This window comes from Musa acuminata, chromosome BXJ2-10 (assembly GCF_036884655.1).
Source record: "Musa acuminata AAA Group cultivar baxijiao chromosome BXJ2-10, Cavendish_Baxijiao_AAA, whole genome shotgun sequence".
NCBI lineage: Eukaryota > Viridiplantae > Streptophyta > Magnoliopsida > Zingiberales > Musaceae > Musa > Musa acuminata.
The window spans coordinates 35,260,616-35,277,153 of NC_088347.1; the positions used below are offsets into that span (position 1 = coordinate 35,260,616).

Genomic DNA, 16,538 nt, shown 5'->3' on the forward strand with positions numbered 1-16,538 from the left:
GATACTTATCTAACAAGTAAAGCCAGCAGCAAATGACCTCACACCCATCATCAAACAGTACTAATGACCTAAAAAACAAGCACAACTACCTATAGTCATTAAAGGTAGTTGACCAATAGACTTTACATATTGTCTCTACCAAATATTGACTATAAAAGGGGAGTAACATAGGTAGACTCAAGACAATATAATATCAACTCGAGTGCTTAGAGGGATGTTGTCGAGATTGTCCCCTAACTTAAGTTTTGCAAGAATCCAATGGCCAGTGCAATTCATTTCCTAGAGTTGAGTTGAGTTGGCTTTCACCTTTTGGGTAATCCAAGATATCTCTAACAGTTTCTTCTTGCACCACATAATATAATTAGTTTTTCAGACAATTTCTTGAAAAAAAAAAATTCTTTTTTCTAGGAAAAAGGTGTTTCCCAAAGTGTCTTTGTTTTCAAAATTCATTAACAACATTTTTTTTTTATCTAATACCTAAATTATTCCCAATCATCTATTTCTTTTTTTTTCTTTTCTTTTCTTATAAGCTGGTCCACAAAGTATTAAGAAAAAAATGATGCATTAAGGAAAGAAGATTATTATTTACAACACTAATTTTACTATTTGTAATCTAATTTTTAATTTTTTAATATTTCTAAATTATTCATTTACAAATATATGTAAATATTTTTTCTCATCTTTTCCTCATCCTGTCTCCTCCTCATTTTCTTCTCCTTATCCTTTTCTTTCTCATCTTCAATCTCTTCCTCATTTTCTTCTCCTTATCCTCTTCTTTCTCATCTTCAATCTCTTCCTCATCTTCTTCTTCCTTCTTGGATTCTTGAAGGTCAACGTCAAGAAAACAATAGGCATAGATGGTATCAATGATGAGCAGTGTCGACGGCGATGAGTAACATCAATAGCGACATGAGGTATAAATAATCTTCGATTTAATATTAGTTCCCGGAAAAATCAACTTCATTTAGCTGCCCGTACTTTGAGATCCATATGGAATGTCAAGATGGTATAAATGTACTGTAGCTTGACTTGCTCGACTGTCATGTCACTTTTAAATCAAAACAGAACTCAAAATTTCTCCTTCGATCACTCACAATCGATTTTAACTAAATCAATTTTCCGATCTTTACGCCATTTTTTTCGATAAATCCCTCAAATTTATCTCCATCACTGCAAAATTTTTAATTATTCCCATTTTTTTATCGTCAATAATAATAATAATAATAATAATAATAATAATAATAATAATAGCACACTATGCAAGTTCTACCGTACCTCCAATAATTCACCTCTCCGCTCTCTCTCTCTCTCTCTCTCTCTCTCTCTCTCTCTCTCTCTCTAAAGCATGCAAATTTGTGGTCTATAAGATGCATAGCATGGCCACCGCTATGTATCTAACTCTCTTCTGTGGTTAGAAAGAGAGAGAGAGAGAGAGAGAGAGAGAGAGAGAGCGAGAGAAATGGACGTAAAAGCCGCCCTCTGGTCTCTTGCAGTCATATTGATGGCCTCGCCCGGCGCCCGGCCGCCGGAGGGAACGCCCAGGGAGCCGCGCCCGCCATTCACCTCCTGAAGCCCTTGTTCGGCTCCGGCGGGCTGCCGGCCGACGGGGTCACCTGCGCGAGCTGGAGGTTCGGGGTGGAGACCAACAACGTCCGGGGATGGAGGACCGTCCCCCGCAGCTGCGAGGGGTACGTCGGCCACTACATGCTCGGCGACCGCTACCGCCAGGACTCCGCCGTGGTGACCGCCGCGGCCGCGGCCTACGTCGAGGGCCTCCAGCTCCCCGGCGACGGCATGGACGCGTGGATCTTTGATATCGACGAGACCGTACTCTCCAACCTCCCTTACTACGCTCACCATGGCTTCGGGTAACAGTACAACGTACTCTCTACATTTGCTTGACACTGTTTTCTTCCATCCCACAGAGAAAACAGAACAAAGTGAAAACACACACGGAGAAGACGAGTCTTGAATGCTCTAAAGAATGCCATGGAGAATCATCAAGATATGTAGCATACACTGTGATAAATGAACAGGAAACCATTCAATATGCACCAATGGCGTGCCGATAAAGGTTGGAAGTCTCACATACCTACTGACACAAACGGCACCATCACATGTGTGCAAAAGTTAAACATCGGACGCCGATGTCCCATCAGACAACGATGAAAGAGACCTCTTAAAACCATTTTATGCTATACTTTTATTGTAAGAAATCACTGTAACATATAATCCTCGCTTTTCATGCAAGCAAACTCCAAACTCTAAACTTCCGTGACCTAAGCTACGTATAGAAAGCAAAGCTAAGGAAACATCATGATTGATCTGATCTTTTATTTAAGATTCTCTTCTGACAGGTGTATATAAGTATAATTCTGATGTTCCTTTGCAGACAGATTATTTTTTGTTCTGAAAAGGAACAATAATAAGTTCTTATCTCCAGGCATGGTGTTTGTGCAGGGTGGAACCATACAATGCCACTTCCTTCAATGTGTGGGTGGACAAGGGGATAGCACCTGCACTGCCGGAGAGCTTGAAGCTGTACCACAAACTACTCCCTCTCGGCATCAAGATCGTCTTCTTGACAGGGAGATCAGAGGAGAGGAGAAATGTCACCATCACCAACCTCAAAAGGGCTGGTTATCGGACATGGGAGAAACTGCTGCTCAAGTATGATTCCTTCTGTTCAGTGTTTTAGCGCTCTGGATTGTCATACATGTATCGGGACGACCGATGAGTGATGTGCTTCTGATGTGATGACAGGGGAGAAGGTGTGAACGGCACGGCCATGGCGTTCAAGACAGGTGAAAGGGAGAAGCTGGAGGAGCAAGGGTACAGAATCGTAGGGAACATAGGTGATCAGTGGAGTGACATCCTGGGAAAACCGGAGGGTGCTCGAACCTTCAAGCTACCGGATCCGTTATATTACATCAGCTGAGATGACATCTCCAAGCACGTACGCTGTTCCTGCTGCTGTGCTTGATGAGTTCGCTAGCCTGCTGTTCTAAGTAGGACTCCTCTTATCGTTGCTGCTAAGTCATGGATTAGGTTGCATGGGAATAAGATCGAACGGGTTGCCTTCTTGCCGTGTTTGCTTTACACCTATTCGTTTGATGGAAGGAGCTCAATGTGCGGTCTCTGAGATATTTATGATACACGTATGTATGACGTAATCTAATCGGGTCTTGATATCGAGCCATCTCTTCTTATTGGATCGAACCTTAAATCCGATTCGCTACGCGTGTCCTCATGTATATGTTTATAAGTTTATTCGTTTCATCGTCGTTCCAAGGGATTGCAGGGGAGAAAGGGAGGCGAATGGCGTGGCAATCGGACGTCGATGAGCGCCTCCTTCACTCAGGTGCCCTCGACCCCTCCTTCCCCCATTTAACGCCTCTCATCCCTCGATATAATCGAATCTCGACTTCTTGCGGTCGATCGCCGCATCTTGGAGTCACCCGTTCGATCTTTTCTGCTTGATTTATGTCTGTTCTTGAGTTATGATGTGGATTTATCGGGAAAAATTCGGGCTCGAGAACGTTGGAATTTGTGGGTATATGGATCCACCAAATCCTTCGACGCATTTCCAAACAATTCCTGGTTAATTTTGATGGGTATGGATTCCATGTTCGATCATAAATCAATTGCTTCCGCACGCGCAACAACCCTAAATGTAGCACATTTCTTTGTCAATGTGATCAAATCGCTGCTTCCCCAGCGACAAAAGGATGGAGCGCTGGGGTCAGGCCTTTAAACACCTACGTATGGAAATGTCAGCTATCATTAACACCTATGTATGTCAACACACCGCAACAAGTATAAAAGCCACCCTCAGAAACAGCGTCGGGGGTCGGACAATACACACACTCACACTCCAACTCTTCCGTCTCCAATTCTTTCTAACTTAAGCATCGGAGGAATCAAGTCAGGAATTCCCCTCCCGATTTCGACCTGTTTGCAGGAACCTGATGGACAACTAAAGGAGTGATCTTCAGCCTTCACCTAGGAGAAGGAGGCATATGCCCTCTCAACCAGACCTCGGGTTAATACGCTCTAGCTCGGAAGCTGTGTTGGTGATCTTGCGCACTCAGGACGGGCCAAGCTGTGTTGACACCTCAACAACGACATAAAGGTGTAAAACATTCTACAATCCAACTATGGTTAATGAGATCAAACCATTGCTTTTATTGGTTGTGCTGTAGCAGCTTTGAAGGAAGTTCTCTCTGTTATCGGGTTTTCCTGGTCGAGATGCATAGAGAGTTCATGTTTTAACAAAAAATAAAAGAAATGATGGAAAGACTGAGAAAGGGGATAGCCCCAAATCTGGTGTTGATGAGATTGATAAGGAAGAGACTGCCAGCATATGAAAAGCTAGAATTTCTATAAGATGTTGTCAACCTTTGTGTGAAAACATGTCTAAAATTCTTTTGGGTTATAAAACTACTGCAGTAAAATGTATTTGGTAGATAAAGTATCTGACAACTGAAATCTTTCTACCATGTCATGTAGCCTATTAGTTGCCATGCCATGGAGAACATTAGTCCTCCTAGAGTTCTCTACCATGGCCAATCTGAACTTTCAGCCTTTAATTGTGTTGTCTTGTGATTTGTTATTATTACCTTGGATGCAGGGTTAGGCATTCTATCTTTAGGTTCATCGAAGCTTACTTTTAGATCTTGGTGCAACATCTTGACATCTTTCCATTACCAATTGCATCTAGATTATCTTAAGATGAACACAGTCTCCTATGTTAACTTTATCTCTTAAATCTACATCAATCGTTCTTTTAGGAAATATGTCGAACTCATTTCTATTACATTCTCTGGCTCGTTCATCTTAGAAATGCTCAACATATGATCATTGCTTTCTCCATTTGATACTCTTATCAGCATTCTTGACCTTATTACCTAGTTCCTGGCTTTTTTTTTTTGGTGCGAATGACATTGCATAATGTTATTATGGCAAGTAGTGACAAAATTGCTGTGACAAAGATGCTAGAACAACGTTAGTATTTTAGACTTGCCCATCAAATTACACAATGTTATATCATCATGATGAGCTAATTTTCTGCACAGGTATTTATACCGGAGTTGATATTTGTCAAGGTTACAGTCATGTCATAGTAGACAAGGTGAAGTATACAATCACAAAGGAAAGGTCAAAAGTATGTACAATGAGATCCCCTTCTTAAGTTAGTGTTTGAAGGAGAAAATAAAGAGAATAGAATATCAGGAAGACAGTTTTAGTAGTCAGAGTGAAGTTTGGAGTCATTTTTACTTGTTCTTGGTTACTAGTGCTTATAGCCACTTCTCCTACTGGAACAACTGCAGCAATTGTGGAGAGATGATAATCATGATTTTGTTGATGATTACTCTTTTCTTTAGATGTTAGAAGAACTGAAGATCATGTGTCATGTTTACTCTTGAGCTTTACCGGAATACTGTTTGTGCTGTTTTTGTTGTTTGATGTAAGAACAACTTGTATATACTCTAATTCTAATAACAGAATATAATCGAACATTGGATTGTGGGAGTGTAAAACCCTGGCGAAGAGTCACATACATATTTATCATGAGATCGAGCAACCTGTTTATATTGTATCCCTTTATTACGTGCTTATCTTCAAGTCCCATGGTATCATTACAAGTCTTTCGGATCTTTGACAAAATTTCAGGGATGTATTGGGAGAAGCTGAGAGAGGAGTTCAGTTGAAATTAGCAGAGCAAGCATGTCTTTCCAAGATATTATTCCTTGGGAACTTGAAGAACCTTTCACACTAATGTGTGTACTAAAATCTATGATCCTTCTCGTAGTAAATTATGCTTGTTTCTCTAGTTTATAGTTCTCGTGCCATTTATCTTCTTCAGGGATTGACAAATTTTTCTCGATTTGTACAGCAAAAAACAATGTCAATTTTATTATTTTTCTGATTCTCTTGTACTAATAATCATATTGTTAAAGAATCATTATGATCATCAGGGTTTTAGCAAATTATTTTCCCAGGGTCATTTGGATTGCTGATCAGGTGAAATCACATATTAACTGATGCATGTACAGCATCATAGTAACAACTATTGAATGTGCCACTTGTTAGCCGAAGCTTCAACTCCTAGTGTTGAAGCTTCGGCTATTGCTACCTGGTGATATGATCAAATCTGACATCACCAGCATTTAAATGGCACCCATGGCCATGCTATGCTCTTCACTAGCATCTGATAAGCTCTTATTCCGGCTCCAACTCTTCATCTGCAGAAGCGGAGCCACCTCGATGTTCAGCCGACACCCGTTCCTTCGGTCGCAGTCCATCAGGTGTCGCACCACCTCCTTCATCGAAGGCCTGAACACCGGAGTCCTCCTCGTGCACTCGATTCCCAACCTTAGCACCGCTTCTATGTCATCCATGTAGTTGACATCTTCACTCAGTTCCTCGTCTACCATCTCCGTCAGCCTACCATCCTCTTTGAACCGGCGCGCAGCCCACCCGGCTAAGCCTTCGTTCTCACCACCGTCTCGGGCTTTCCTTCCTGTCGTCAACTCCAAGAGCACCACCCCGAAGCTATACACGTCCACCTTCTCATTGATCTTCGAGTATCCACACTCTGCAACCACAACGACCTCCGTTAATAGCTGTACTATTCCACTTGCATTAACAAAATGGTCCGATGCCCCCTTCTCTAGGACTCACCTGGAGCCATGTACCCGAAGGTGCCTGCTATCGCCGATGCCGACTCGAGCTCACCGACCTTGACCAGCATTCGTGCCAAGCCGAAGTCGGCCATCTTAGCTCCGAAGTCGGAGTCGAGGAGTATGTTGCTGGACTTCACGTCGCGGTGGATGACCGGCGGAGTACAGTGGTGGTGCATGTAGCATAACCCCCTTGCAGCGTCGATGGCGATACCGAGCCTCTTCGGCCAGTCCAGTGGCTCGCCGTGCCCCGACGAGCCTGTCCTTGTCCTTCGCTCGCCATGAAGCCACTGATCCAGACTCCCGTTCTCCATGTACTCGTAGACCAGCAGCTTGGATTCCGCGTTTGAGATGCAGCAGAGCAGCTTTACTATGTTGGCGTGCCGAATGGAGCTCAAAATCTTGACCTCCGCCTCGAACGCCTTCTCCATCTTCCAGTCCAGCTTTCTGTTGTTCCAGATCTTCTTCACGGCCACAGCCTCGCCGGTGCGAAGCCCCAGGTTGATCCTGAAAACCTGACCTGATCCTCCACTGCCGATGAGGTTGCCCTCCGTCAGCCCACGTATTATGTTCCGTTCTGTGAAGTCGAGCTGATGAAAAGAAGTCAGCTTGTATGGTGGAAGGTCACCGCTGTCGGGTCTTCGCCGGCACATCAGCGTTCCAACCACAACTATCATCAAGAACGTAACCCCACCGAGCACCAAAAACATTATGATCAGCCTCTCCGAGAACTTGTCTGCACCGCTCGATCGGTGCGCGCAGATATTGAGGTTCACTATAGCCTTGGAGGTGCAAAGTCCAGCGTTGGAGAGGAAGCTCTGCTCGTAAGCTTGGTTCTGTAGCTGCAGAGGAATCTCGCCGGAGAGTTGGTTGTAAGACAGGTTAAGAAGGTTGAGCTTCAGGTTGCCGATCTCCGGCGGTATTGATCCCGATAGCCGGTTGTGCGAGAGGTCGAGCATGGTGAGCACCTCGAGCGACCCCATTGCCGCAGGGATGCCTCCGGAGAGGTAATTGTCGCTGAGATCGAGCTGGGTGAGGAACTTCAAATTGGATATGCCTGCCGGTATCACGCCGGAGATCCGATTTCCGCCGAGCAACAGAACCTGGAGACTCGACATCCCGCTGAGTTCTGCCGGGATTTCGCCGGAGAACGTGTTGTTGCTCGCCTCAAGGACTGCAAGCTTTGGTGCGAACGACGGGATCTTTCCCGATAACCTGTTGTCGTTGATCTCCAGCCGCGTCAGGTTCCACTGCAACTTGTCAGGAAGGACGCCGGTGAAGCGGTTGTGGTGGATCAACACGACCGTCAAATTCTCTGCTGCCGACCATAGTCGGAGGGGAAACTCGCCAGAGAAGTTGTTGTTGTACAGCTGTATGTTAGCCAAACGGTGGCAGTCGGAGAGAGAAGCCGGCATCTCGCCGGTGAGGTTGTTGTTGAAGACCACCAGCGACCGAAGAGCTCCGTTTGTGCAAAGGCCTTGGGGCAAGCTGCCGGAGATTCTGTTGTTGGACACCTCGAGGTTCTTCAGATTGGAGTGCTTCCCCAGCTCCGGTGGCAAGACTCCGACGAGGTGGTTGTTGAAGAGCCTAATGTCGGACAGGTTGCGCAGGAGGCCGATGCCTCTCGGGATCTCGCCGGACAGGCGATTGTAATACATGAACAGGACTCTGAGATGACTGAGATTGCCGAATTCCTCCGGTATCGATCCCTTCAGCTGGTTTATTGCCACATCGATCTCCTCCAAGTTTAGCGCCGCGATCTTGCCGGAAATTTCTCCCGTCAGGTTGTTGCTGAACAAGTAGAGTCTCTCCAGCTTCTCCAGCGACCATATGGCTGCAGGGATGGAGCCATTCAGATGATTCCAGGCGAGGTCGAGAAGCTCGAGCTCGGTCAGCTTCCCGAGAGCCTCCGGTATGTCGCCGACGAGGTTCACTTGGGTCATCCACAGGATCTTCAGTCTCGTCATGTTCCCGAACTCGGCCGGAAGACGCTGGCCCGCGAAGGGATTGTGCGCAAGCTGTAGTCGTTCAAGCATCGAAAGGTTACCGAGCTCGGCCGGGAAGGAGCCATCGAAGAGATTGAACTGAAGACGAAGATCCCCAAGGGACGAGAGCCGGCCGATGGCGGGCGGGACGTCGCCGGAGAAATTGTTACCAGATAGATCAAGGTAAGCGAGCTGGGATGACATGTTATCGATATCAGAAGGCAACTCGCCGACAAAGAGATTCTGGGAGAGATTAAGGTGCTCGAGGATTGAGCAGCGGTAGAGAGAGGTGGGGAAGCCGCCGGGGATGTAGTTGTTGGAGAGGTCGAGGTAGGCGAGGCTCGTGAGGTTGCAGAGGAACGGCGGAATAGGCTTGGTGATGTTTATATTGGAGAGGGATATCTGCGTGACGGAGCCATCGCTGCACTCTATTCCCGGCCAGTCGCAGTGCGGGGAGGAATCGTTCCAAGAACCGACCGCAGGAACGCTGCTCCACTGGCGTTTTAGGTTCAAGAGGAGGAGCTCCTCCTGGTCGTTTCCATGGGCCACGGTGGCTCCGGAGATGAAGAGAAGGGGAAGCCATAAGAGAAGTGAGGCGTGCACGAGGAGCAAAGAGGAAGAGAAGAAGAAGAAGAAGGAGGAGGCTGCTGCAATGGATTCTTTACCCATCGGAAGCTTCTTAGTTGCTCGAGGGACCAACGACTACACTCCTCTGCTTATATCCTGAATGAAAGTGGGCGCTAATGATCAGAAACAGAGAAAAAAAGGTCCATGGTGAAGGAAGACACACACAAACTGACATGTCATCGTCTTCAAGAGAGTTCAGTATTACAACAGCAATACGAGTTACGAACGAATATAACGTCAGTGCAACTGGAACCACACCTGAGGCGTGCACCATGTTTTATGTTATGGCACACGGGAAAGTTAAAATGGACCCTTCGTTGACGGACGTGACCTTAAGAGTTCGGTGGTCGATGACACTGGAGTTTTATCCACCGGCGGCTTTCGGGTGCTGCGTTCGTGGAAGGGTCAAACAAAGAACGATTGTTGTAGGGAGGATAGACACCTATAGTGGAAATTCCTGTTTGCTACCTACTGTTGCACTACTAATCAATTTAATTGATATCGAGGTTCGTAATTTTAGCGATGTTTAATTTAAAACGAGTTAATTTTTTAAAAAATATTTAAAAAATAAAAAAATTAAGATAAAATTTTTAAGTTAAAAATAAATATTAATTTAATTTAATTTATATTAAATTTAATATAAATTAAAAAAATATCATATAAAACTTGATTGTCTGAAACTTGATGCATATCGATAACGATCGAAATCGATCATTACCATTCGATCGATACAATCTTGTATCGCTCGAGATTAAAATTTTAGTATCGTTCGAAACAATAATTAACGAATGAAATAGAGTATTTATTACACATCAAAATTAAAAAAAAATTGTTTGACAACTCTAAGCTGAAAACGTCTCATCACAAATTAATATATATAATTATTATTATTATTATGATCGAATACACCATCAGATGATTTAAATCTGTCAAAATCTTATCCTATATCACACTGAAAGGATATATTTGTAAATATGAACCTTGGTAGGGTCCACTAGTTTCAGAATCAGCCCGCCATGTTTGACTGCCGGAGTCCCCGGTCAAAGTCTTCGAGCACTCCAAATCAACTCGATGACTTAGACGCATTAAATATTCGCTTCCATTGGTTGTCATGTCGCTATTTTAGCTTCAAAGCAGCAAGCAAAGGAGACGACTTGTTGACCCAGCGATGACTCCAACAGGGATAAGCACTTCCCCATGATGTGATCGCCATTAACACCATTTCTCTGTGGCATCCGATGCCCTTTTTTCGTTACCTTCTTTGAACATATCTCCGTATAAGATTGGATTGTTTCTGTGTCGTCAAATTACACGGTGTTTCTTCTCGATAAAGAGTAAATGTATTTTGATCCATTACCGTCTCATAAAGGTGGCCGATTACCTAACCATGGTGGAGTGCAAGCATGCGAGCATTAAAGATGGTCATGATTTCATGACTGACATTTTGGACTCCGTAGAAATGTCATCTAACAATCCCAATTCCACCGAAGAAGATAAGCAGTAGATTATTATTCATCATGAGGAGAGGATCAAATCCTAACCTAGTCTAGTGAAAGGTCGAGTGGATTCTACTCTACTCTTGCCTAATTCCTACCATGGAAGAAATCCACAGGGAATCAAGCATCATTCTTTCTTGGACAAGCTATTTGCTCATCGACCCAATTCATGATTGGGGCCCAATGAATGAGTCCAAGTCAGGCCCATTCATACGATTATATGGGCCTATCGCTTTGAAATTGGGCCTCAAGGGCAAATTAAATCAAATGAAATTAACACTTTTGATGGAAAATTGCAGCACGATTTATGCCACTAATTTGGCAACTATGCCCATTTTGTATTGTCATTTGGAGAACTAATTCGTCCAATGGCAATTTCGAAAATTTAATGAAGATCTGCGGAGTAGAACGTAATCTCGCCATGCCTCTTTAACAGCGTCCGTATCGGCCGAGTGCTTTCCCTCCCACGGAAGCCGTCTCTCGTCTCACCTTTTCTCCGCTTGTCCTCGTGCCCGCGGTCCATGGTTTCCGCCTCCTCCGACCGCCGCCTTCTAGACCCCTCAACTCTATCGCCGTTGATCCACAACATCACGCGCGGGACCTCCCTTATCGCCCTCGTCAACGTAATCAGGCAGATACGCCGAAGTCAGGCAGAGCACATTCCGTTCGATCTTCAGGTACAATGCTATCATCTTGTGTTGTTTTGCCCCATGTTTATTGTTTAGTAAATGTGGGTAGATCGATGTTATCGTGTCATTGTTGATCGACTTGGAACGCCACAATCGATTTCATAGTTGTTTTTTTATAGGAATTCTATGATTATAATGCTAATTTTTTCCTTTATTTGATGGATGATTGATAGGTTTTTGGTGTGCTCTCTTTTTTTCTTCCTGGTATTGAGTGAGTTTTTGCAGAGTTACATGTGACAGAGATGCGGGACTGACTAATGTATCAGTGGACTTCTGTAATTTAAGTGAGAGTACCAAAACCAAAGTTCTTTCTTTAACAATTATTCATGATTATGGAATTACTAGGCGAAGACTGGTGCATTTCTCTCATTTCGGCACCACTTTTGGCATCTTGTTGTCAGAGTTTATTCCTATCAGCTTCTCCCATTGCTACACCACTTTTCACTCCATTCCAGTGTCTCTGCCTCCAGTACAGGCCTTGAGTCTGCGGATATGTCAGTTAGGTGGGGGGAAAATGTATAAATGAAACTGAAAATCAAAGTGAAGCTAGTCAAATTTCCAATTTGTTTATTTAATTTAGTACTCCTTTTCCTTTCATTTTTTCCCTTTAATTTGGTGGGATTATGCCTGATGTTCTGGTGTTTTCTGCGAACCTGAGGGTCAAGATGTTCGAGGATTATGAGAAGTTATTGCTGTATTTTGTGAACTATTTGTGTTATCCTTTTCTGCAGTAAGTGTTCCATGTTTGATATTGTTACAGTTTCATCTAACTTCACACTGCCTCACTTGCTGAGCCCTCTCCTTGCCTTTGGGCAGTTAGCTTCTATTCAGTCGGAGGATATTAAACTCTGCATACTTACCTGCAAGCACTAGAAACAAGTCAATCCTATTCCACTCAAACTTGAACTTGATACAGTAATGGGCTTGCACATCTTTCTCTAGTGTATTTTCTTATGGCTTCTCACCCTATTTTGTTTCCATGTTCCATTGACATTTTAACTTCGTCTTAATTGGCAATAACCTTGTTTTCTACCAACAAGGCCTCCTGCATACTTTGACATGAGTTTTAGCTGGGGCTAAGCAATCACAACTAGTAATTTCTCTGTATTATGGTTGGAAAATGCCGAACTATGCAGTCGTTATTATTCTTTTACAGGGCCATGATAGTATAGGGAGTGTTATATTTTCCTTCTGTGATTCATTTGGCTGTTGGTTTTCTACTAAATATAATGCTTAATGAATTTTGATTGAAAACTAACGCTTGACCTTCTTGTTGGTCTCTATAATCTGCCTATCCACATATTTTACTTGTGCAAAAAATTTGTTTGCAAAGGTTGACACATTTTCTCACAAATTTTTAGTTTTTGACCAGTTTTTTTTGGATTAAACATAATTGATTTTTTTTCAAAAGCTTAAGACCTTTCTTTATGGCTTTGATAAGATAGGATATCCTGATCTGAAATTGAACAATCTTTTCCGCTTTGCTGTTAAACAGTTTCTTTACCATTTCGGACAAGCTCGCCAACTAGAAATCATATTCTTGGGGGAACCAGCCATGTAGTGTATAATCTGATTTCGTTAGATGAACAATGATCACATTGAATTTGACAACTAAAATTGCATCAAGGAGACAAGAACCAAAAAAAATTGCTTTTGTTTGAAATAGTAATAACATAGGACAACCTAAAGGGGTGCTAAGGTTTAATGGATTGATAACAAAGTTGGTGAAAAGAGAAAAATAAAAAAATACAATCAGAAAGAGGAAAGAGGAAAATTTAGTATGCTCAATTTAGTATTTAGAGGAAAATACTCAATTAAAACAATGAAAGTACAAGTAGTGCAATTTTAGTGGATCATGTATAGTCAAGGAAAGGTATAGAACAGATTTATATGATCGTACTCCATTGTCATGATACAATAGTGACACGAAATCACTAGATGGGCATCCATTCTTTGGTATCGACTTGATAACATGCATCATAAATTTGTAACTCGCTGGTGCTTGCTCATGCAAGTACAATATTCATGATTTTTCAATAATGATGTCTTACTTTGTATGGATTTTTTAGCCACAAAAAGTTCTAATATCTCCATAAGATTAAAATCATAGAGACCGGTGATGACTACAACTAAGAAATCAGAAAGACAGCTTCTGATTGGTTTCAGAGATGCTACTGAAGTTGTTCTTATGTTTTTGACGTGAATGGTGAATAGTGTTGAAGTGACTGTGCCACCCCTTCAATGGAACCACAAGCTGCAGCCAAGGAGACAAGGAAGCAGAGGAAGCTTAAGCTTTGCAACAGCATCCACTTGGGTGAAGACCTTGCAATATGATTTCGTGAAATGTACATCTCAATGGGAAAATACACTGTTAGAGGCCAGAATCCCACAGCACCAAGTAATGAAAGCACATCATTGAAGAAGGGCATCAGCATTGCGAGAACAGTGCTTATCACCACAAAGGTTGTCCTCCACAGCAGTCGGAAAATGTTAATGTTGCAGCCAAGGTTTTTGTTAATTGTGATGGGATGCTCATGAGTCAGTATTTGTAAGCCAGGACACTTTCTAGCAAACCATGTCTCTACTGCAGCAAACAATGGCTGGCAGTACACCTAGAAAATGAAATAGCCAAAATGTCTATTATTAGTTAGCACAGAAGATGTCTGATGCAGGTAGAGAGATCTTAAAAATTAGTTATTGTTGCTGATCAGATATGAGGTTACCTGGTAAGCACCAACTAGATGTGCCACTATGCAGACATTACCGACATCTATTAGCCAGTATGGCTCATAAAATCCGAATCCGGTTAGTATGTTTCCTGGAGCTTGGTTCCCAAATGCAGAATAACCTAGGCAACCACAAAGCATATAGAATGTAGTGGTTGTCACCACACCGATTAAACTTGCTTTCTTCATTTCTTTGTTCTCTGCAGGAGGAGATCTTAGGGTGTCCTAAAAGTCATGAATATTGGATGAGTGCAGAGCAAGGATGTGATTCATAAGCAGGTAACCGAAAGACATGACAAAGGTTTTGGTATACATCAGTAGTCAGCCTACCTGGATTTCAATTAAGATCATGGAATATGAGTAGGAAAATGCTATATCTCCAAGTGCCTGAAAAGTGCTCCATACCTTCTGAGATGCACTGACATCCACTCCAACTATCGTACCTGTAATGGATGTTTTTCTGGTGTTCCCTGTCGAGACCAAAGTCTGATTCAGATTTTCTCTTCGAACGTTTATGCTTAAGGTATTGCAAGGTTGTGTTTTGTTGTTTGATATTTGATCATACAAAGGAGACACCTGAGATGATTCTGGCTGCCGAGAGACCCACAGCAATGAAGGAATAAGCAAAGGACATCACTGCTGCAACAATGGACAACCACCATAGCTTATGAAAGTTGGGCAGTTGGGACAGGAAGATCTGAATGATTCCATACCCGACCATGAACACATTGGTGGAGATACTGCAAGCTGCTTCTTGGCCTTTCTTGTGGAAACAATTAGATTTGCTCACAGCCCTGTGGTCATCCAAAGAAGAAACTTATTAGAGATGCCCAAATCTGACTTTGTGTAGAGCATGCAATGAGCTTACGCAGCACTGAGGCCTGCGGTAATCGTATAACCAATGGAAACTCCGAAGAGGTTGACATACTGGCAGAGTCCGCACAACCAGATCTTATTTCCTCCTGCATGAAGACTTTGTATGTTTAATTTGTTCATGGAAAGTTTGTACCATGATGAAAGATGGGGTTAGAAATTCAAGTGCCTAAGTTGGATTTCACTGCTCTCATGTAGGTGACGTTTCTCATCCCAGATATTGGATCTTCAGTCCTGTAGCAATCTGCTAGAAGACTGGAAGTGTAGACGGTGATGAGGGCGAAAAGCGCCAGAGCTAGAGGTCCAGCTATCCAACCAAGTTGCGCCATCGCCCACGCTAAGGATAGCACACCAGAACCGATGACTGCTGTTACGATATGTGAGCTTGCTGTCCACACAGTTCCTGCACATTACATCATTGCCTGTTAGAATAGAATAGCAGGGAAAGTTTTCGGAGGACCGGATCAGTAAGAACTGAAATCAAACATCATTCAGGGTTAGTATAATAGCTGAAGCATGAATTAAATCATATTACCATTACTCTCCTCCAAATCCTAAATATGAATATAATTTGAGCTAATGCATAACCCGTACATGTTGCAATTTTTCATGCATGATAATGTCTGACAAAGCCTGTTCTTTTCACTCTTGATTTGTAGGACTCCTACTTTTCTGCAACCGTGCATGACAACAGGTGGGGGAGGAAGAAGAAGGTGAGGAAATCGGACAGGCAAAGGAATGATACGTACCAGTCCTCCTTGGGCGGCCGTCGTCATCGAGCTCCTCGTCCATCTTCCCTGCCATGATTATTCCATCTTCCTCCATTTCTGCCTCGAACGTCCTCATCTCTCTCGTCGTGTCTCTGTGCAACTGATGGATCCAAGAGCTTCGTCGCAGGTTATGTACGTATTCATGTGTTGTGTATATACCTGAAGAGAAGGTCACGGGGAACTAGTGCTTTTGTTCGATGCAGGAATCCTTGTATGTATCTACCTCTACATACGTATATACGTTAGTATCTACTGTGTTTCGTGCAGGTAGGGTTCCATCTACCTCTCTCTATCTATGCATATAAAGAAAAGGAAAAGACTGGAGTGGATCGATGGGTGGACCGACAGGCGTCGCTCCTCGACGACCCCGTCGATCCGTTTGAACAGGTCGAAGTCGCTTTAGCGGTCCTCAGAGCTTCTGTTCTTGGCGATGGATTAGCCATCAATTTTGGGTGTTTCCAAATTTATGTAATGATTGTTGGGTGGTATTTTGAAAGAAAGAAAGGGAAAATAAAATAAGTTATTAATTTAATTACATATGACTGAGATCGGAGGCTTCAATGACAGAGCAATAATGCAAATCCCTTATGTGTATAGTTTTATTGTAAGTATTTGATCCAAAGAACAAGAAGGAATAATACATAAATTAATCTCAATTATGCATTATATAGTTTTTTAAGGATTAATAC

At 43.0% G+C, this 16,538-nt stretch overlaps 3 protein-coding genes and 1 long non-coding RNA gene across 5 annotated transcripts; 2 read left to right on the forward strand and 2 right to left on the reverse strand.

The window, feature by feature from the left end:
* Positions 1-909: 909 nt before the first annotated feature.
* On the forward strand, positions 910-3,099 carry LOC103969397 (acid phosphatase 1-like). Its single transcript, XM_009382911.3, has 4 exons — positions 910-914; positions 1,416-1,868; positions 2,461-2,670; positions 2,764-3,099. Exons 1-4 carry the CDS (start codon positions 910-912, stop codon positions 2,936-2,938), a joined length of 843 nt encoding a protein of 280 aa, XP_009381186.2. The 3' UTR covers positions 2,939-3,099.
* Positions 3,100-5,980: 2,881 nt separating this feature from the next.
* LOC103969398 (receptor-like protein kinase HSL1) lies at positions 5,981-9,430 on the reverse strand. Its single transcript, XM_009382912.3, has 2 exons — positions 6,685-9,430; positions 5,981-6,598 (listed from the first exon to the last, which is right to left on the reverse strand). The coding sequence occupies exons 1-2, from the start codon at positions 9,335-9,337 to the stop codon at positions 6,171-6,173; spliced, it is 3,081 nt and encodes a 1,026-aa protein (XP_009381187.2). The 5' UTR covers positions 9,338-9,430; the 3' UTR covers positions 5,981-6,170.
* A 1,839-nt stretch (positions 9,431-11,269) lies between these two features.
* Positions 11,270-16,331, forward strand: LOC135624255 (uncharacterized). 2 transcript variants are annotated; one of them, XR_010491628.1, is made up of 4 exons: positions 11,270-11,468; positions 13,695-15,183; positions 15,278-15,575; positions 15,739-16,331. It is a non-coding gene; the product is annotated as an uncharacterized LOC135624255 (long non-coding RNA). The 2 variants fall into 2 exon arrangements; XR_010491627.1 differs by having other exon boundaries at positions 13,695-15,575.
* LOC135624254 (amino acid permease 3-like) lies at positions 13,667-15,914 on the reverse strand. The gene is made up of 7 exons (XM_065127679.1): positions 15,829-15,914; positions 15,249-15,482; positions 15,075-15,168; positions 14,783-15,000; positions 14,537-14,676; positions 14,204-14,431; positions 13,667-14,092 (listed from the first exon to the last, which is right to left on the reverse strand). The coding sequence occupies exons 1-7, from the start codon at positions 15,902-15,904 to the stop codon at positions 13,667-13,669; spliced, it is 1,416 nt and encodes a 471-aa protein (XP_064983751.1). The 5' UTR covers positions 15,905-15,914.
* Positions 16,332-16,538: the final 207 nt, after the last annotated feature.

What these genes read in the sequence shown, in the direction of transcription:
- LOC103969397 (XM_009382911.3), top strand. An exon ending in TACGCTCACCATGGCTTCGG is followed by an intron (nt 1,869 to 2,460) that starts GTAACAGTACAA and finishes GTGTTTGTGCAG; the next exon opens with GGTGGAACCATACAATGCCA. An exon ending in TGGGAGAAACTGCTGCTCAA is followed by an intron (nt 2,671 to 2,763) that starts GTATGATTCCTT and finishes ATGTGATGACAG; the next exon opens with GGGAGAAGGTGTGAACGGCA.
- LOC103969398 (XM_009382912.3), bottom strand. Translation starts at nt 9,337, where the DNA reads ATGGGTAAAGAATCCATTGCAGCAGCCTCCTCCTTCTTCTTCTTCTTC. An exon ending in CTTCGGGTACATGGCTCCAG is followed by an intron (nt 6,599 to 6,684) that starts GTGAGTCCTAGA and finishes TTGTGGTTGCAG; the next exon opens with AGTGTGGATACTCGAAGATC.
- LOC135624254 (XM_065127679.1), bottom strand. Translation starts at nt 15,904, where the DNA reads ATGGAGGAAGATGGAATAATCATGGCAGGGAAGATGGACGAGGAGCTC. An exon ending in AGCAGTGAAATCCAACTTAG is followed by an intron (nt 15,169 to 15,248) that starts GCACTTGAATTT and finishes GTCTTCATGCAG; the next exon opens with GAGGAAATAAGATCTGGTTG. An exon ending in GGCAGCCAGAATCATCTCAG is followed by an intron (nt 14,677 to 14,782) that starts GTGTCTCCTTTG and finishes TGGTCTCGACAG; the next exon opens with GGAACACCAGAAAAACATCC.